A 22343-nucleotide genomic window follows, 5' to 3' on the forward strand; every position below is an offset into this window, starting at 1 on the left:
TCAATTAGTTGCCAAGTAGTTAAATTCTAACAATTTGGATTTAAAATCCCATCCAAAATTCAAAATTTTTTTGCTAGAAGATATGGGCCCACTCAACAGACAGGGTTATAACGACAGCATCAACAATGCAATATCGATAATTCCAAGGGTGTGGGAATGGGAATGGGGATGGTTTTCCGAAATCTCACATAAACACAAGTCACCATCCTCGTGTTTCGGAAGGTCACGATTTCATAGATGTTGGATTTAAACGGTGAATTCATATAATAAACTAAGAGCAGTTAGTTTCTATCGTAGGAACCCAATTTAAATTATCAGCCAGCTACCGACAGAAGTTTCATTTCTTTGTGCAAGGCTGCCCACGGGGATTTAAAAAAAGAAAAAGCTCTGCTCCGAGCTCTGTCCAGCCGACACGCAGCAGTCAGTGTCACGTCAACACAGACGAGCCCACGTACACAGAGCTGTCCCGCTACGGAGTTGAAAAAATGAACTTCGGCTACACAGAATATTCCAGTAACTTACTAAACCTCCCACAGCTTGGTAGGGACTATTTGAGTAGTCACAACAGGTATCTATAACTGTTATCATGGGCATTCACATTTTTAAAAAATACCTAGCCCAAATTTGATCAGGCCTCCCCTAAAAAAAATTAAACTCTTATCTGTTATTCTTTTTTTAATTCTAAAACTATACTTATTCTACCCAATAAATCTGGTTTTATCTACAATTAAATTTTATTTAAAAATAATTGTGAATGAAAATGAAAATCTTGCAGAATTAAAAGCTGGCTTTAACATACATAATTTAATTTCGAAATAAATTATTACATCAATACCGAGAGCTCCATTATACTTATACGAGTTAGTAAAAACAGGCTGCAGTATTCCCGGAAACATCTTGGTATACAACATAGAGACAAAAGAATGTCTCCAAAAATAATCACTCTGCCATTGGTCGTGCGAATCTCACGTGGATCGATGAAATGTGGAGGTGGCGCCTAACAGAAACGACAGCCAATAAACAGTTTACCATCCCTATGAAGTCCAGCCTGATGGTGGAATATACCGGCTACAGCTTCGTGAGCATCAGCTATCACATTACTGTACATAGTTCCAGGCCAGTTGTGGCCTGTATTCCTCACACAATGAGTAGTAGTCTTCACAGTCAACATTAGTTCTCTTATTCCCAGAGTATAGTTTAGCTTGCAAAAAGGAAAGCATGACAGACAAATCAGTCATCTTGATTCCTCAGTGTCTACAATTGCAAATCTACGTGATGGAAGCTGATGGAGCAGATCTCAACTGGCGTAAAATAAAACGGTAACATCCTCTTGTTTTAGAATGATTTGTTTTCTAAAAAAATGCTTAATAAGTACAACAGTGTTTTTTGGAGTTACAAGAGCATCAAAACTAAAAATAATAGAAAATATTAAATAAAACTACGTGCAAACTTAAACTGAAAAGTTTCTTGGTAGTAGGGCAGCATCACTGTTAAACATTTCAAAATTATAATGAATAATAACCTAATCATTCTTGCACTTAATACATTTAGTTCCACATTTTCTGACGTACTTCATTTGTAAAATTGTGTATAGGTATTTAATTACTTTATTATAAAAACCAGATTAAAGAGTGCTACTCTATGTTTGTTTCTACATCTTCACAGTTTCAACTGAATGGCACTAACACTAACCAAAAGCAAAGTCAGAAAAAAATTCATAAAAATTTATTAGGATAGTTGGTAACAACAAAACCAAACATATTTTGACACTTTTTAGCACTAACTTTTATTTTGCTCAAACTTCAAATTTTTTGCTTTAACTTGTAACTAACTGCTGATATTGCAGACATTAATTTGAGTTGACGATAAGCAATACACAATTTTGCTTCCGTCCATCAAAATTTTGAGACACAAAATTATTCTCATGATGTTTTACACCTTTTTGCGCTAATAATGAATAAGTGTTTCCAAAGCAGAATAAATATCTCTAATGCAAGTCAGAGGAGGAGACAGACTGAATGTTTAGAAGCGAAGGACAATAGCTGGTTAATCCACCAAGCTTCAAAGCCACTAATGAGTAACATGTGACACTTCAACCACAGTACGACACACAAGGTACTTGTTTCAGGACAAGACTTAAGAGGAGTTTAGAAAAAACATAGAACTAGAACTAAGTTACATATAACAAAAATACATCACAAAACTATTCACAATTTTTTTTTATTTTACTTACTATGTTGGTTAGTACCTAAAAATAAATTTACTGGTTCCTTTTGAGGCACTTAGAAAGAACCCTTCTAGCCTCCTTACAGGAAAAATCTTTATGTACATAACTGTACAAGTATATTATTTACAGTGATACATACACATTCACAAACATAACAGACCTCACATTATTGTGATCACACAGAACATCGCAGGTAGAGATTAACGACGTAAAGAACACAAATGAAGTAGACGTTACAAACCAAATGCAACTAGATATAATGCAATAAGCTCACAGTAAAAAGAATATATTATTAATATATTTCAAATATGTGAAATCTTATGATCATTACCTATTTGAAAAAAAATTACATGCAATTTTCTTTTCAGCTGACTTCGAATATTTTTTTTATGCAGTAGCTCTGTAGGTACAAAAAAAGTCTAAGATGCACAGGACAAGTAAACCAATGCACCAATGACCAACCCACACAGAATAGATCATGAATGATCTTCTTCGCTGGAGAACTCGTCACTAAAGAAATCTTCACAGCTGCTTGAATCCAAGCTTACGACCTCATCCCCCGAAGTTGGCCCGTCGTTGTCAGAATCTTCACACCCACAACCACTTTTGTCTCGCAAGAAGGTGAGGATAACAAAAGAACCAGTCATCTTGGCCCCGTAATGGCCGGCCCAAAACTTTGTGTCGACGCCTTTGTGGCAGAAGCGTACGTAGCGAACGCCGACCGGGTAGTTTTCAAATATGTGACTTTTCTAGAAAACACACAATTAAATTGACTTTATTTTACACAGATTATCATACAAACTACTAACAAAACTTTTTTCACAATCATCCACATATTGAATAAAAAAATTTGTAATCCTAATGAAAGCCAAAGTTGAGTTAAAAGTATTTACTGAATTTTTTTATATCCTTCAGTTCAATGAAAAGTAGCATAATTTTGGACTATGACATACATATTAGAAGTGTGAGCTAATTAAGAGTACAGCACAAAGAAACTACTAGTAAATGTAAATTTTTCAGAGAAATTACAATCAATTCCTGATGAAAAGTTTATCAATTATATTTAATACTACAAACATTTTATTAAAAGGTTAAAATTCTCGTATTTATAGGAAAAGTGCATGTCAGACTTCCTTCAGTCATAACCAGAATACAAGCACAACTAAGATGCTGCAATTTAAATTTTTTGTTACGTATATCATATTTTAACATTTTACAATTAACAACTTCCAAGTCAATTTCGACATCCCTTAGAAAAACCAAAAACAAATATTTAAATAATTATTTAACAAATATTGACCCGCCCCAACTTTGCATGGATGTGGTATATACATTTAATAAGTGATTATAAGTATCAAGTTCCTGTAAGTGTTCTGTGTTTTCAAAAATTATATACATACTAGCATGTACTGCCCATGACTAGAGAATTTCTTTGGTAAAAATGTTGACAGCTTTTTTTCTAACGAGACAACACAAACAAATTTTGTTTAGAAGTCACATGCGAAAGAGCTACACACGTTAAAAGAACTCAATGCTTAAATCTATTCCTGCAACACTGAATGTTTGACCCTCTACTTTATTTATTGTCATTGAAAAAGACAGTTGTACTGGGAATTGAAGTAATTTAAACTGAAACAGAAGCATTAATAGAATCCGCAGAATTAAAATGATGGATCGTATATGATATGGCATTAAGGTAAATTCTGATCTAAATTAAATGCCCAAGATAACTAACATGTTTAATTGGATAAGGATTAATACTATGTCAGTCAAAATAGCTTCGCAAATAACTCTTTTTTTAAATCAATTTTGAAACACAAAAATGGTTACTTTGAGTCATCCTTAGGAGAGACATATGCTGTGCAGACTTTTCTTTGGACTTTTATAAGACCTACAATTATGTAGTACATTATCAGTCAGCGTAAGCCATGTAAGCACCCTAAAAGCATCTTTTTACGACTTGATTAGAAAAAATACAGTTTTCTTTTCTACCATCATTAATTTTAATATGAATATATTTTACACATAAACCTTCCAGAAGAAATTCTCTAAATAATGTAGAAACAGCATCAAAAATGATTGTGTAGTTTAGAAGAAGTGAACAGAGCAATCTCTGTAAGCATGATTTGTGCGTATCATGTAACTTGCAAGGTTTTCTACGAATTCTATTAACAATAGACTGGTAATTTTCATCCGATCAGGGCAAACCCAAATATTAAAAAAATCCCCTCTCGCCAGCTATGGCGTCACCTGACAACATCCGGCATTGTCTGATAATCTATGCCAAATAGTACAAACAGCAGCTAAACTAACAGAATGCGGGAACTTATTTTAATTATTTAACAGTAAAATTTAAATAAAATTAAATATACACACATTTATATATAAGTAAAACTAAACCTAATATGAAATAGAATTCATAGGGACATGCTGATTTTTGTGTTACCTGTTCATATTTAAAATGTGACTGTAAACTGAATTAGGGCGTCAGAAACAAAGACTGCAGGAAATTGCAAAATTACGTTGGCTTCCAGTGAGGACATGTTTATTTCAGACTTTTGCATGATTGTAAAGACCATTTCCTCAGTTACATTACATTTTCATGAGTGAAAATAACCTGTCCACTCACTTGAAATTTTTTTTAACCAAATGAAAACACACACAATTTAACATTACAAAAATATTGTTTTATGAAACATTATATTCTTGTTTCAGTAATTATGTTTTACTATTATAAACACCATATGAAAGAAAAACATGGTATTTTATTTCCCCCGTTGTTTCCAAAATTTAGATAAACTCCTATCGTAGAAGTACTTTGTTCATAAAAATACAGCATTATCGACGGCCAGTATGCCGCAGATACAGTTTGTTTTCCGATGAAGCAATGCATGTCGGCAGATTCAAATGAATGTATATACTAATCAGTACACCTCTACTTTTATAGCAACCTGGTGAGTCTATCCACTTCCTAACATGTAAAAATGAGGAATTTTAAGAAAACAAAACAACTGTTCAAGTCATGATACACAAACATCAGAAACAGATTTCATGAGCACACAACTTTAACAAGAAATGGCCATTATTCATGGTCATCTCATGTGTACGGCAAATCATCAATCAACAGACAGGTTAACATTCCCGGAAATTGTCTGGTCAGCAAAATGTCTGTTGATTAAACAAATTACGTTTCCACATAAAGGACCACGCAATGTCCCTGGTTACGTTCCCCACCGGCAGGCTGATAAGCTTAACGTAACAGTTCGAGGAATATCGGAGCAGATATTTTTGGTCATGACATCAGATTTTTTTTCCTAACCTGAATTAAAACAAGCGTGTTTGGGGCGGGGGGGTTGTCCAAGTACGGAAGACTAAATGTGTCTCAAGCCGAAGCATACATGCCTAATCATACAGTGTTTCAGCCATGCAGGAAGGGTAGCATGCATCACGTAGTTTGTTTGGTGATTGTCCAGCCATGCCATACCTAACTCGCCTCACTCTTAACTCTAGACTAAAAATAGTTAAGTTGGGCCCCGGTAAAACTGCAAAGACACAACGGAAACTCTGGGCTCTTTCACGCGGGGTGCAGAAATCGTACATCACGCAAGAAGGGTTGGTTACGGGAACGGACGGTTCAGGAAGAAGAGTTGGTCAGGGCACAAAGAAACTAAGCAAACGGGCCTGAGCTTCTATATGCTGTCCGCAATGAGTATGGGCCAGTGGCGGATCCAGAGGTTCACCTCGGAGGGGGCACACTAGGATTTCAGAATATCCAGAGAAAAAAAATGTCTTATCTACTCACACTACACATAACATCCAACCACCAGATTTTATGATTCTACAAGAAATTCATTAATTATACTAAAAAATTTTATTGGTTTCAGAAACAATCATTTTTGTCGGCAATATTAACGTAGCAGACAACTGGTTTTCCCCGGCGGGGGGGGGGGGGGGGCACTTGCCCCTGGTGCCCCCCCTTGGATCCGCCACTGGTATGGGCCGTGTTGGTCGGTATCCCGCCACTTGCCTGGAGTGCCAAGGAAAATAAAGACCCGAAATCGTGACAACCGCACCCGACACTCAAACCAGGTCCTCTGGAGGGGGAGCATCCAGTTTCTATGCAGGGTGTCCACACAAATCTCTGGCCAAAAAAATTAAAATTTCCCTCGCTAGTTTTTTTTTTTTTTCAGAGCGGGTAGCAAACCTGTGATAAAAACCAACGTGTGTGTGTGTGGAGTCCACACGTGACAAGTTAAACTTCTTGCTTATTATATGATCAGGTATAGGAAACAAAACTGTGCTTGGCTGAGGTCTCAGATCAAAAAAAATATACGCAAGTGTGTAAGTGTGCAGCGTCATTTCTACTTCTCCCCTGCTGTCTTGCCCTCAGCCAGTTCCCCCACCACGTACCTAAATGATTAAATTGTATTTAAATTGTTTATTAAAAAAATTGGTTGTCTGTAAAGTCGGTTTACGGACGATAGTTTAACGTGACGTCGTAACAAAACATTGATGAAATGATTGCATACTTTTATGAACAAAAATTGAAATAATTTTTATTGAATTATCACTATTTTGTATGGATACAAAGGAGGAGTGAAATGAAATCTACAATTCAATTGATAAATTTACTTTTATTTGCACTCATTAATTCAAATATGTTTATTACTTTAACGAAGAGATTATTATAACTATAACTTTTATACATGTTTGCTATTTAACTTCTTCCAATCTGTGTTATTCTGTTAAGGATGCACGGTGACTACTCCAACCCTAGAATAAAATTCCTGGGTATTTCCAGGTTTTCCAGAAATTTATTTTTATTTTTCCAGAATATTTAACTCATTTTCTATACTAAGTCTATGCGTTCTTTGTAATACTAAATTATACTTAAAATTTAAATTTACTTCCAAGCCTGCCTACATAAACATATCCTAACAAAATGCCGAATTACGTTACTTTCCGCGCAAATGCACATTGCAGATACAATGATATTGGTACATTAGATGAAGTGTTGCCAACTATTTACAAGATAAAAGTTTACACCTAAAAAAGTATTAGCTGTTATAAAACCAACAACAATTAGTTAAAAGATATACCGTATGAAAATTTAATAAAATGAATCCATAAATTATCCAATAAATAAAATATTGAACTTTTTTTTTTATTATTAAGAAAATTGCAACTACGCACGGTAAACAATCTTAATGCGCTCTGGCTTCAGGCTCTGCAAACGTTTCTCTGAGCATCACAATCACACACGTAAACATGAATGGCGTCAGGATTGCCGATCACGCTTTCGTCTGTGGATGCTGACTCTCCCATGTCGTCTCTTATTCTAAAAATAAATATTTATTACACAATCCATTGCTATTTAATATATATTCAATCTCGATATCAATTGCAGATGTACATAATTAACGACTTTAATGTTAGACGATAATTATTACAGTATGGAAGAATAGCAAATCTCCCGAGGGGTGAATAAATTTCTGGGTATTTCCAGTATTTTTCCAGAGGCAAAATATTCCTGGGTAATTCCAGGTTTTCCCGAATTTCCCGACAAATCGTCACCCTGGGATAGGACGATAATAGGAAAAGTAGGAAATGAATAGGAGTGTTTCAAGTTTAATGTGCCTTGAAAAAGTCAAATCGATGGTTGTTCCAATCGAGTTGAAGAGAGATAGATGTGGCGCAAGCGTACAATGAGCATAACGGGACACAGCGCAATGGGACACTTATTCATGCGTGCAGCCGGCGTTCATCAATTTATTAGACTTTGTCACATCAAAAAATTTGTAAATGAACTTTTCACCTTGGTCCACGACGTGTTTTCCCCGTCGGCCATCTGCTTCCGGCACGTGTGCTGGACCAGAGCGACTCTGCCGGCATCGCACAGCGACACTGTCAGCGAGTACATGGCCCCACAGTCGAACCTATTGGCGTACCTGCGAGCGGGAGAGCAAACAAATAGCAGTTCACAAGTCAAAAGACGCTCAACTGCAACTTCAAAGGCACCTATGTAGGGACCGGAAAAATTTGCGGGTTCAATGACCTACGGGATGAACTCCACTGTTCTGCGTACATTCGGTCAAATATCACCCACTCATAGGCTGCTGTCTTCTGAGACGTCCCAACGTAGCAGACTGTGATTCGATAAAGCTTTGGTTGGGTTTTTCTCATTGGCCCAGCGTCATCCAGGCGAGCTGTGAGCCAATAGCAGAGGCAGCACTGAGGTATAACTAATTGTATTTTAGCCTATCGCGAAATGAATTTGTGAATTTTTCCGGTCTCTACAAATATGTACTAGTTCTGGGAAGCACTTTACCCCATAAACTGAAAGGGCTAGTGGGTATTCTAAAAGGGTTTTATATTTATGAATAATTTGATATTCAATACATTTCAAATTAAATTTTTTATTATTATTCATTACCAGTGGATACAGTAAAGTGTGACTTCATTAAAAAAAAAATTGTAACATGTATGAAACAAAAAAGAATGAGAACTTTGAATTTTTCTGCTACATAGTACGTACATACATGATTTTTATATACAACAAATAATACGTGATTATGATTTCAAAATATTAAAATTACTCTTTTTTTCTTGTATCATTTGGATTAAAAAACAAATTTTTCAAATTTCAATTATTCTAGTTTAAAAAAATGCATAACAATTTATTTCTTTTGATCTAGCAATTTTAGATGATTACACTATTATGATTCCACACATTTCTCTTTCTTATATTTCACTGTATTTTTGCTTTCTTTCAACTGGACTCATGTATCTTTAAATTTCATTTGAAAAATATTTGATATTCTTGATTAATTTGATATTTGATTCAAAATTGATTGCAAATAAAAAAAGAAGGATTTGCATAAGCTTAGATGTAATATATTTTTACAATTACGTAAGGTTTGTAAACTTCTGAATGGAAGCTTTAAAGAGACTGAGAAACATGCAGTGAAACATAAATGATTATCACACACAGATTAATGTGACTGCTCAAAGAAGTGGGGCAACAACAAATAATAATGTTCCACCTATCACTAGTTCGATAACTCGTGCATAAAAGAGAACAGGCATCTGACGTCTGAGCCAACATAGCCCTTTATCGTTAACAAGCTTATAGACTACGGGTGTGTGACATCTTCACGTGCTGACATTGACAAGTTAAATAAAGATTGTTGATTTTACAATTTGGGTCAACATGTCCAGTGCAATATCTTCACGCCACACTGACTTCCAAGTATGCCGAGACTAACATATCAAGTCAAAAATTGTGATGCAGTTGCCATATGGATTTTTTTAAAGTATAACGTCTTAAAATAATTCAATTACAGTATAGTAAAAATTAAATAAACAATAGTGTTTTAAATAATGCCATTTATTTCCATTAGAAATGGATTAACCCTTTCCTGCCTAGAAATGTAAAAAAATTGAATTTTGTAAATTTTATTTCATTTTTATATTTAAGTAGGCATAAAAGGAGGCCATAATTTTTTTCAAATTTTTTTATTTATATTTAATATTTTTTTTAATGATGGGACTTTTAAGTCCTGACAGGCATTTATCATATGTCCAGCTCAACAAACAAAAAAAAGGGCGCTCCAGACTGGTGCAGTGCTGCCGTTTTAGTGCTGCAACCTCTTGGCTGTCAATCGAACTTCTTCGACAACTGGCAGAGCGGAGCTATACAGGGACCCAGAGGTCCCGACAGTCAGCATGTGGTTTCAAACATGCACACACTATTTCTATGGGGCTTCAAACATTGTGGGACTCACAAGTACCGCCAGGCAGGAAAGGGTTAAATACGTATACTGACTGAAATAATCGAATATCGAAACCGAATTCAGCTTCGCGACATCGAAAGTGACAAAGAACGACACATTCGAGTCAAGAGTTGTGGCGAGGTCAAGGCTGATACTTTAGAGACCGGAAAAATTCGCTGTTTCAACGACCTCCAGGATAGACTCCAATATCCTCTACACACTCGGGGATAATGCCAACTGTTCATTGGCTGCTGACTTGTGAGTCGTCACGACTGGGTGGCCTGTGATTCGACACTTCCACGAGCGAGGGGTCTCTAATCGGCCCTCAGTCCTCCAGATTAATGGTGAACCAATGACGGAAGCAGCACTAAGGTATAATTATTTGAATTGTAGCGTTTCACGAAATGAACCCGCAAATTATTCAGGTCTCTACTGATACTGTGACGAGACACGTGAGAGATGTCGACCAGCGACGTCCCTGCTCTAGACCACGGGACAAGGTGCCCACCACTCGCCGACGTGCACGGCGGGGCGGAGCCCGTCCAGTACGCGTGCCGGGACCCCCGCCCGGACCAGGTCCACCCACTGCTCCTTGCTGCAGTCCCCGTACGACGTGGCGAAGCAGGACGAGCCGCCCGCCTCGGCCGGGACGGGGTCGCAGCCCCCCGGGGCAGTCTCCACCACGAGGCGGTCCCCGCCGTCCCGCAGCACGGTCCAGTGCTTCAGGCCCTCTGGCAACAAGTCCCCGTCCTCGCTACGTCTGCTCTCGGCTCAAAACACATGCACGCCTTCACACTATTTAAAATACAGTTAACTAATCTGTATTCATGTTATCTTTGAAAGATTTGTGCAATGGGAGTGCATGACTTGATGTAAGTTTTTGGACATATGCCATTTTTTAGTTTTTCTTCAACAGAAAAAGTTTTTGCAATGGCCAAAAATGGTCCAAAAACTTATATCAAGTATATACAAATACTAAATACAAAGTCATTATTTCTACCAGAACCGTGGAAACTGGAATTGGCGGTCGTGTTATAATCGCAAGCTCGTGTATCACACCAAACTGTTCAAGTTTTTTTCGCGAGTAAACCTAACCCATTTCTCCTTTGGCACCTCTTGACGAGCTGCTACAGGAGAGATAGCACTTGCACCTTGCCATCGGGGACAGTTTGGTTGAAAAACTAATGTCTCTCTCTCTCTCTCTTAAATGTGTCACTTATACGATATTAGTTGAAAAACCAAACCACACGCGATCTGCCTGTAAACTGCGTCACTTGTGCCACTTTAGTCCGGGGCTTCCTGTACCTCCGGCAGGTGAGGTATGCAGGATGGAGGGGAGGGTGCGAATGAAGTTAGTCTGTGGGTTCTCTCTGTCTCTCTTCGCTGTGGCTTCTGTGGGAGGCAACCACCCCCCCTCCCCCTTTCCCCTCCTCTACCACCCTCCCAGACGATGACCACTGTGTATCACCACAATGTTCGCTTTCCGAACAGCCACCGCTCTTGAACTAATCATAAACACACAATTTTCTTTTCTAACTGCGGCTCAGTGTTTCAAAAACAGACCGTGCAAATCACTATACGGACAAAAGTGGCACCAGAAATTGTCTGGGAAATATTGGAATAAATTTACTAATTTAAACCATTTTTAAGTGCTACATACTTTAAATTCCAATATCCAATAAAAAAAAGCTTTCTCATAAATTCTCGATCACAAATTTTGGCGCTGCACCATATTCAGTCATGTTATTTTCCAGTAAATACAGTACATATCACTTGTAAGGCCAGTTAAAGGGAATCAATAAACACCATCTTGAACCTTTCACTTTTGTGTTATAACTTTAATTTTAAGTTACTTATGCAAATATTAGGCATGATATGACAGAAATTTATTCTCACATCGTTACAATACAATTTTGGTAAATTCTGTGTTTGCAGCTTATTGGAACCCAAAGAGATAAATAGGTATACTAAATAAATTGTATCTGCACGAAGAAACAATACCACACTGGTTGCTGGAGGGGCATTGAAATATTACAAGGATCTGTGATTCATGTGTTATTTATGTAGCTGACCTAACCAACCTTTCTATTTAGTTACGGTTTGCTTTTACTTTCCAGACGACACGACCCTAAAGCCATTACAAACAAAAAGACCACTTATAATATTTCAATGTCCTGTCCAAAAAAAAATATATGTAATAAGGCCTGTACTAAGATTAAATTTATTTAGTTAAATTTTCCCACTTTTGCCCAATACCTGTGACAAAGCAACATAGTGGCGATTTCCGCTTAAGTAGTAATTATAAAAATAAATATAATTTTTTTTAAAACATTCTTTAGCTGCTGTTGATGTCGAGTAAAGAATGATCACCTTATATAAAGCAGAATTTTTTTTTGTATAGTTATGATTTGTTTGTTTAAAATAAATGGTTGTATGCAATTTAAGAAATGCTTCATTTACATAAGTGTCACAAATGTGTCTTTATTTAATGCAATCAAAATAATGACACCTCTGAATTTGATGTACATAATTTTTTTTCTGCTTTTAAATATGGGTGAAAACATTTGTTTACAAAGTGGTGTGTTTAAGTTGCATGTGTGAGCATGGAATTGAGACAATAAAAGTAAACTAAGGGCGGTATTCCAAGGCATTTGGGTGAAGTAACGAATAATCACTGCCTTGTTGGGATACAACAGTAATGAAACAAATCAACAAACGTTTTAATAAGCAGTACCCTGCGAAAGGCTAAAAAATTGTTTTAACACATTCTAATGGATTTCACAACCATAGATATAATTGTTATGGCATAAATATTGGAGATAGCAGCACAATCATACAATTATAGAACCACCTTTCAAATTTTAACATGTACTTCTAAAGTTGCGATTATTTCTTTTTTTGACCAATAAAGTGTACAAAATTTATTCCCGGATAGATTCACTATCATGATGATTCATTTGGCACACCAGCTATCTTGACTGTACACAAGTTAATGGCGCCAGACACGAGTCTGCCATCTGGAGGAAATCAATGCGCGGAATTTCGGCAACAGATCGGCAACGGACAGGACACCAAAATTCGATCCCTAAAAATAAGGGACCGGCCGTGTCCTATCGTGTTCTAGGAATACGGTTAGAGTTCATTCAGGTGTGGCATATTCAACGCAGAAACCCTTATTTTTGGGTCTTGGAATACCGGCCTAAGTTACACTTGTATTTGGATGGTGTTATGCACAAATGAGTTAACCAACAAAAGGAAAAAAAAAAGTTATTGAAATAATTGTGTAGGTAAAATGACACTTTTAATTGAGCTAAATTTTTTTAACCGACATTCCTTGCTACTATGCCATCTTGCGACCAAACATTCCAACGCACTGCCACAATACCAGTTATTGTGTGTTCAACTTTGAGCTCAATTTATTCAGCTGAAAATGGTTGTGGGTTGAAACTTTTTTTACGTAACACCGTCCATTTATAAGCTTCGCTAATTCAGGGTTTGTCGATGTGGTTGACAAGAAGGGGCTGGGGCAGAATGTCAGGGTGTCGCGGCCCACCTTCCCCGCAGGGGTTCTTCAGCAGGTTCCTCCCGTACGGGTCCTTGTCGAAGATGGAGCAGTACAGGTCCAAGGGCAGGTCGGCGGAGACGTCCACGGCCCGGCTGCTATGGTACCGGTGCCCCTCGCGCTTCAGCTTGCGACGCAACGCCTGCGAGTCAACCAGCTCCCGCCACACGCGGCACACCAGGCGGCAGGCCAGCAGGGTGGGCAGGTCCGCGAAGCTGACCAGGTGCACCAGCACTTCCTCCGGGATCACCACCCCGCTCAGGACGTACCCGTTCACGTCACCCTGGGACATGGCGGCCGTCTGCTGGGGAACTCCCTGCGACACGAGCAGACATTCCGTTATCAAGGGGCCCGCCTCGTCAGTGGCGGGATGATTAGCGCGACGCTCGCGCGGTGTCTCCTCTGGACTGGCGCGCAGTCTTCTCGTCGTGCACTGAGCGGCGACCGTAACATTATATGGCGGAGAAATGAAGATAAAGGTGCAATGCAAGTCCCTCAAGTGCTTTGCAGAATCTGCACCGGTTGTTTTACGCCTAAAAATTACTCCGAAAACACGCGTTTTAGCCATTTACACTCATCTAGAAGCACTGTTTAAAAACTTAATCCGAATTCGAAAGTACTTTTCGGCCCTCGGGCGAACTCTTGAATGCTTTTCGTAAGCAGACCCCACTCGGATATCTTGAGTAGTTATCAAATCCCGTTGTTTTTTCCTGAAGCTCTGCGCACCGTATGTGTGCCCGGGTAGACGGAGCCCTTAAGAGGCTAGGTTACCAATGATCCCTTGTGATGCACTTCGATCAAAGTAGTAGGAACACAATGGAAATTCTGAAGGTGATCTACGTTTCTGTAAACAATATGAAAAAACTCAAAAAAAAATATATTTTTTTTTAATTTCCCGACATATTTTCCAATTATATCTAAGAGGGTGTTGTGATAATTCAAGTAATTTACCAAATTTTTAATTATCGGTTATGTTAGGTACCTACATTATAAACAGTGTAAAATCGTGAGAATGGTTGGTTACGTTATGTTAGCTATAATAAAATTACTTTAAAGTAGTGCAAACGATTGATAAGGTTAAGTTCGCAAAATTCCAAATACTTGAAAACTGTGTGAACAGTTTGTTATGTTAGGTTAAAGATGTAACATTGTAGCTTTTCCATTGATAAAAAAAATAAAATTCTGAATGGTGTTTTGTGAACACTACAGACATTTCTTTATTTACCATGAAAAGAGTGTTTCGAAATTCCTACTGGTTTATGACAAATTATAGTTTATAGGTTACATTAGGTAGCCTGTGCAATGATGCAGCCATCATTACCGAGTGCTTTATTTGATATGTAAGTGTAGAAATGGCGGTTTTCCATGAAAGATTAGCCTGATCGCCTGTGTTTCTTTAGTGATGTAAATTTACATTGTGCTTTAATGAGAGATATACTTGATCCTATTGTCGCCACCCTACAGTTTACTTGATACTAGCTACAACATGATTCTGTGGGTCTCCAAAGATTCTTACAAATACACCATAGACAAGTCTGTTTTTTAAAGACGGCTGTTTTTTTTAAGGATGGCTGTTTTTTTAAAGACGGCTGTTTTTTTTTAAACACATGTATGTTTAATGTCAGTACATTACAGCCGGGGCCAAGACTCTTCCCCCCCCCCCCTTCCAATGCCTAGTTAAAATTTTAAAAAAATTTGGAATTTTATTATTTGTTACAGAAAAGCCGCGACGATAGAAGTTTACTTTTATATAGGTCATTTTGAACCAATTTTTAAACAATTTACTGTAGTTTTAAAGTAGCTAACATAGTTAATACTCTGATAGAAGGGCTTCTTAGAACGGAAAGAAAAAAATTGGAAAACATGATTATCACTCACTACACACATCCCTAAATTTAACCTGACGGGATTGTTTCTTAATTCCTACAGGTTCGTGAAAAATAACAGTTTTAAGCATACATTACAATACCTGCTTTTCACACTGCGACCGCTATTCATTTTTTGCCCACGATTGTGTTATCTTTTTGTTTAGTACAACTGTGGCCAGCTATGAAGAATTAAAAATATGGTATTTTTTTCAGTTTCATATATATTGAAGTTTATCCCTGGATCCTGAAGGCTTCATCAGATGGCATGATCCTGCTGGCTTGATTGTGTGGTACATGATGCTTGCTGTTTTAGTTCAGTACGTCGAAAGATTCTGATGGCATGATCCTGGTGGCTTACAATAATGGATTATGATTGTAAGTCGAATAAAAAGAATTATTTTTTAACCTACAATCATAATTCTTATTTCACAATTTCTTTCCTGTGCAGGATCTTCCGACATACTGAACTAAAACTGCAAGCATCGTGAACCACAGAATCAAGCCAACAGGATCATGCTATCAGGATCAAGCTTTCAGGATCCAGGAATAGACTGGGATACATGACACACCAGCCATATCAAACACAGAATATACAACGGCTGTAATCAATGAATTCCTTGAAAATACTGTAAAATTCAATGTGTCAGCTACTTCACTGCACAGCATGTATTCCTCTCAAAAAATGAACGTTAGGAAAACCAATTCAAATTTTCGCTTCCCATTAGACTCGTCCATTGCAACGTGACTCAAAATAAAACCCACTTTAAATGCAATGTAACAAAACAAACATTTCGTAATACAATTACTTAATCAAATAAAATAACACACATGAAATATAAGAATTAAAAATTCCTTACAATTGCAATACAACCATTACAGTATTTAAACAAATTTCAATATTACATCTACATTGAGTAAAGTTCTCCAAAGATAATTTTTAAACAAAAGGGGGGGTGAACAATGAATGTCGGCAATAGCATGAATACGTGCGTATTGTAATGTAAGCTGTAAAATGTTATTTTTTCACAAACCAGTAGGAATTAAGAAACCTTCCTTTCAGGGTTAATTCAGAAACATCTGAAGTATATGGAAAACATATATTCCTATTTTTTTGCAGGTAAACAATGAATGGTGGCGGCAGGGTAAAAGCACAGGTATTGTAATGAAAGATATAAAATTTTAATGTTTTCACAAACTAATAGGAATTACGAAACCATCCCTTCAGAGTAAAATTAGGGACATGTGTAGTGTGTGAAAACCATGTTTTCAGATTTTTTTCTTTCAGTTCTAAAAAAATCATAATATCCAAGTATTACCACTTACATAATCTAACCAACCATCCACAATATTTAAAGGTATTTTAAATGTTGTAAACCTAACCAACCAACAGTATTATAATAAGTAAATTTCAAGTTAACTTGCTTTTCTGTGAAAAAAAAATAATAAAATTTCAAAAAAGGTGTACTAGAATGCTACAGATATTCCTGTTGCCATGATGTGTTTTATTTTTTGTTAGCATAGACAAGACTGTTTTCTACAAGAGATTAGCCTCTTCGCCTGTGCTTGCTATAGTGACTTAAATTGTGTTTCATTAATAGCGTAGCCGAGACTGTTTTTCACAAGTAATTGGTCTGATTGTTGACCCCATCCCTATTGTTTATTTCTGTAAAACGACATTGCGATGTTTCAAAAGTTTTCTAAGGGCCGCTTGCAGAATCGAGTTCAAATAAAGTATATGGGAAAAAAAGGGCCGGTTAATCACGGATAAATATTTTATATAGTCTCGAAGTCAAAACTGGGTGCATCCTTGCTAAATCTCGATAAATGTAATTCTAACAATACTTTACTCATCTTTTAAAATGTTATAAAAGGAGTCACAAGTAAAAGTAAATAAGTGACAAACATAAAAGCATCCAAAAACAATCTAGAAGCAAAAACCTAAACATAACCTAATTGTTAAAACCATCACGGTGTTTTAGATCGACACCAACATTCTAACACAATAAATTACAGCACTTACCTGGGAAGTGATACCCTTATATACTTGTCTTATAACTGCACTTCGTCACTTCCAACCGTTCTCTCATCATTATATTTATTTATTTCCATGAATTCCAGTCCAGATAAGCAGCTGACCAATGACGCAATTAGATAATTATGGTACAGGGTTGCCATCCATGCTGTTTAACTCCATGTTGCCATCGGCATAGTTAAAAACTTGAACGAAAACATTTCAATTTAAATGTATTATGAAATGAACCCAAACGAAGCCATTTAATATTTTTAATATGTACATTTTTTAAATCATACTCCTTTAAGAACGTTTTTGGGAGCGTTGGGAGTGAAATGTTAGCTCTCAGCTGCTCGAACGCATGCGCGAACAGAATTACTATCGGGACGGAATAATTACTAGTGAACGGAAATACTGTTGTTTTAGGGGCATAAAATTTCGAAAAATATGGTGAATAAGCGTGCTCAATCCGTAGATATTGTTTTAATGAACATCACAGGACATACACAGCCTATAAATATTTAAATAAATTAATACTTAATAATAGAAAAACTATCCTGTAATACCAGTTATCATTTTTAGTACCTACCTAATAACAAGAAATAATGGTAACTTAAAAAATACTTTAGAATACTGGCATTCAAATTAAGATAAACTTGTAGGTAACATCATAATCAAGAGAGAGCGCAGCATTCATTGTACTGTAGAGACTCAAGAAATTGTTACACTTATTCGACGCCATGTTGAATGAAGTAATTTCGTAACAAATTTTTTACTGTTAATACTTACATGTTCACTTAGCTCAGTAAGGTTAAGGTTTGTTTGTTATAAGTATTTACAGCCTGATTTAAGTATTTTGATGTATCCCTGAACGTCCGAGAAGTGCGGGATAAGGAAGGGGTAGATCGCTACAGAAGAAAAGGAATTGTCTGCGGACTCGTGGTTGCTAATAGCAGGGTAGGGAAGAGGAAGGTTGAGAGAATAAGAGTCTAACGCAATTTGGTCTCTGGTAACTGTTTAGTACTCAGATTTCTCTAGGTTAAACTTCTCTGAGAATTTAATTTTTCTTTTCTGGCATACTCTCATATTACGCTACGCCAGCTTGAGCCCCTTTGCACTGTGTGCATGTTAGTAGCTAATCTTGATTGGAGTGTGGATGCATTTCAGGGCAGCTTTATACACTTAAGGTCGCGGTTTTATTGTAAAAAATAGGGTTCGCATGCATCGTGGCTGATAGCAGGGAGGCCATTGGGCGCACCCCTATTACACTCTCCAAATGTAACGAGATAAGGGCTATGCGAGGGTGTGTACATGCCAAAATACAAGCGGTTCACAAGTACTCGTTTATTTGCAAAGTCCACGGAATGCCACCACTAACAAATACTATATAAATATTTATCGATCAAACATCGAAGAATATTCGTAGCTCGTAGATTCCTGATTCCCGACTTCACAATGTCATGCTTCACTTATTGGTTGGTTGTGAACATAAAAATATTGGGCTTCAAAACCAAATATAAAAGAACTATAAACCCACACAAGTAAAACAGTTTTAAAAAATAAAAAAAACTATGGGCATTAAAATGCCACTGGGTATTTACTCCATTTCATACAACTCATTAAACTGCTTCCATGGACTATAATGAAGATTATGAAAATAAGCAGTGATCAAATTAATAACCAGCTGCAGCACCAAAATTCTTTTCTTAGGTGTTATCAACCACCACCAAGCGCGTGGTTACTGTATCTGTGGCTACTCGCCTCGTTCAAACGTCGCACGCCAGCTTTTAGAAAACACTCTGTACCTCGTGAAGAAAAGGGTTGGTGGAAACACCCGTAACACCCCGAAGTAAGAACAGTCAGATTGTTACAAGTTTTGAGGATCTCTCCTCCTATTTGATAACCCAGCCTTCATGCCTATAAGGATTTTTAAGGCTGGGGCCCCCATGGGCGCGGATACGGATACGCCATATACGCAAAATGGAAAGGCATTAGAGGTGCGGCTATGCCCAGAGACTGATTGTTGCAGGTGGTTTTGTAGCCTTTAGAATCTTCCTCCCCCCTCCTTCCTACCCGACTGGTCGGTGTATGCCGCCTGTAAGCAGACTACCCTCCGAACACGGCATCTTCTGTCCTGGTTCTTTTTCCCTCTCCTTAGTGTTTAGGCTTTACTACGCTCCACGTCAGCCCGCCTAGCCGGGAAGCGCCAACCACGTGACACCCGGGCTCTTCCGAAAGAGGCTTAGCTACTAACATGCATGCTTGGATGGTAATTCAAAAGAAAAGATCTAGAGTCGGCCGGCACCTGATATGATCACCTGGACGCGTGCCACGTGGCGCGAGACATGTCTGTCCTCGTGGAGCTTGTCGAGAAAGGTTTTAAATGAGAAGATAATTTTTTGAAACTAAGAGATCGGTTACAGCAAAGAAATTGATGGTGCTTCACTGGACAGCGTCCGACCCTGACCAGTGGCGGATCCAGGAGGGGGGGGGGGGCACCAGGGGCAAGAGCCCCCCCCCCCGAAAAACCAGTTGTCTGCTACATTAATATTGCCGACAAAAATGATTGTTTCTGAAACCAATAAAATATTTTAATATAATTAATGAATTTCTTGTAAAATCATACAATCTGGTGGTTGGATGTTATGTGTAGTGTGAGTAGATAAGACATTTTTTCTCTGGCTTCTCTGAAATCCTAGAGTGCCCCCTCCGAGGTGAACCTCTGGATCCGCCACTGACCCTGACCTGGACTGAAGCCATTCCTCTGCAGACGCCATTACGCGCTCATGGCCAGAAATGTCGTCGCACAAAACGACTAGATTTTAGAGAAACAACATTACCAGTCTGTCTTGACGTAACCTGAAAAGAACACATTACAATTTGCATATTCTGCCGCGTCTGTTATCACCTGTAAGGTTTTGTTTCTAAATTAGACTTACATACTGACGTCTTACAAGGACTTAGAAGGGGAGGTCCTAGGGTCCCTTCTGGAATTAAAAAAAAAAAAAAAAACATGGGAAAACAGAATTGGAAAATAACAACAATTAATTTAGCTACATAAGGTTACAAATATGTATATCATTTTGGAAATATCATTGTAATCCTTAGTGTATTACCTCCATACTACAGCCCTAATACACAGATATGGCAGAAACTGTGTTTACAAGTACAGTCTGTATTTTTTAATGCCAGTTTGCATACGTGTTACTGTACGTATGTCTTTCATGCAAACTTGACATGTCTGTTTCGTGCATTTATTAACATTAACATTATATGTATTTATGACTTGTCTTAAAGAAATCAAACAATTCAAGAACAAATTATTAAAACAATGAAATAAAAATAAACCAAATTTTAAAATTTCCAGTTTTCTTTTCTCAAGGAAAATCATTACTTAAATATTCTTTGTGTAAACGTTGGAGTAAAGTATATTATTCCCTGAGGTTTTAGCGTGACAAACATTTTTCTCTTTAAAACTCAAAAAATTCCATTATAATGAGTACTTACTCGTAAAAAATGATATAATTGTCATACTGGACCTCCTCCTACACAAATTCCTGTCTACGGTCCTGCGTCTGACTGCGGCATTGTTGTCGCAGCCGTCGCAGGGCGCATTCCGATAGCGTGGCGCGTGGCGGTAGTGCTGATACATGGGCGACACCCCGGCTTTAATGACGGCCAAGGAGGTACGCCTTCGACACCCCTCGAGGAATTAACGTCAATTGTAATTTATGTGAAAGAGGTAATTTCATTAAGAAAATATATTTAAATCGATGATTGAACTGTAAACATAATTGTAAAAACAAACAGTAATCTTTGATAATGGAGGGACCGTCGAGAAATGTGTTTGTTGACCAAGACTTTTCAGCCCAAATATGTGCCACTGTGTAGACGAAACACTATTTTTATTTAACTAATCCGATGACGATAAAAATCTGAATTGACGAATGAAAAATTAATTTATTTTTCAGTTTGTGACAGTTCTACTCATGGGCGTCTCTGGCAATTAAAGTTGGGGGGGGGGGGGGGGAACATAAAATAAATTTATTTATTTAAATGTTAGTACCTCCGTCGAGTTAAGTATAAAATGTATGTTTATTTTCAAACTATGCTTTGTATGTAATTTTTATTTGACACCTGATATACTACTATATGTCATTGTAAATACAAGTATTTTATAAACATGAAAATAGTATAAATAAAACTACTGGATGTACTTGAAAATATTGGGGGGGGGGGGGGGGCTTTGTCCCCCATGTCCCCCATGTCCCCCCGCCCCAGTAGCGGATCCAGAGGGGGGGCTAAGGGGCTCAAGCCCCCTCCAAAAGCATCTGGGTACACTATTGTTTTAGTGTTTGCCTTGATAAAGCCTATCCTCAGCTGGGTCAAGCCCCTCCCAAACCAAAATCCTGGATCCGCCAATGCCCCCCCCCCCCCCCCCCCCCCCCACCCGCGCTTGAGACGCCTGTGATTCTACTTATGTTCGTCGTGCGGTGACATTCTGAGGAAGGAGCAGTCAAGTCATCCCTCATGTTTGCTACATTAGAGGCGAGTAACATTCCTTATTCGAACCATATTTGTCGGTGGCGGTGCCAAATAAAGTACATTTGAGTTAGCCTTTTGTGCTTTTGGCCTCAGCTAAGTCCACTTTAAGAGCGGTTAGCTTCTTTTTTTCTGCCAAATATTTATGTTAGAGCTTTTATTCGTAACCATTCCAGTGATTGAAATACGTAATAAGCTCATTTAAATGAAAGCAAGACAAGTTCGATAATCAATTGTATTTTTGTAATGTTTAAAATGTTAGAGAAATTATAATAGTTATGTGCTCACTAGTAGCATTGAATATTGAATATGTATATGTATACATATTAAATGCTAGTAGTGAATTCTCTATGTGCTTTAG

General features: G+C 37.6%; 1 protein-coding gene across 1 annotated transcript; it reads right to left on the reverse strand.

The window, feature by feature from the left end:
* Window positions 1-845: 845 nt before the first annotated feature.
* On the reverse strand, window positions 846-17619 carry LOC134532128 (F-box only protein 6-like). Its single transcript, XM_063368463.1, has 5 exons — window positions 17450-17619; window positions 13553-13877; window positions 10508-10730; window positions 8043-8175; window positions 846-2976 (listed from the first exon to the last, which is right to left on the reverse strand). The coding sequence occupies exons 2-5, from the start codon at window positions 13851-13853 to the stop codon at window positions 2704-2706; spliced, it is 930 nt and encodes a 309-aa protein (XP_063224533.1). The 5' UTR covers window positions 13854-13877; window positions 17450-17619; the 3' UTR covers window positions 846-2703.
* Window positions 17620-22343: the final 4724 nt, after the last annotated feature.

This window comes from Bacillus rossius, chromosome 5 (genome assembly GCF_032445375.1).
Source record: "Bacillus rossius redtenbacheri isolate Brsri chromosome 5, Brsri_v3, whole genome shotgun sequence".
Classification (NCBI taxonomy): domain Eukaryota; kingdom Metazoa; phylum Arthropoda; class Insecta; order Phasmatodea; family Bacillidae; genus Bacillus; species Bacillus rossius.

Coding starts and splice junctions, on each gene's coding strand:
- LOC134532128 (XM_063368463.1), bottom strand. CDS start 13,853: ATGTCCCAGGGTGACGTGAACGGGTACGTCCTGAGCGGGGTGGTGATC. Junction 10,731..13,552: donor GAAGAACCCCTGCGGGGAAG/GTGGGCCGCGAC, acceptor ACTTGTTGCCAG/AGGGCCTGAAGCACTGGACC. Junction 2,977..8,042: donor AAAACACGTCGTGGACCAAG/GTGAAAAGTTCA, acceptor TGTGTTTTCTAG/AAAAGTCACATATTTGAAAA.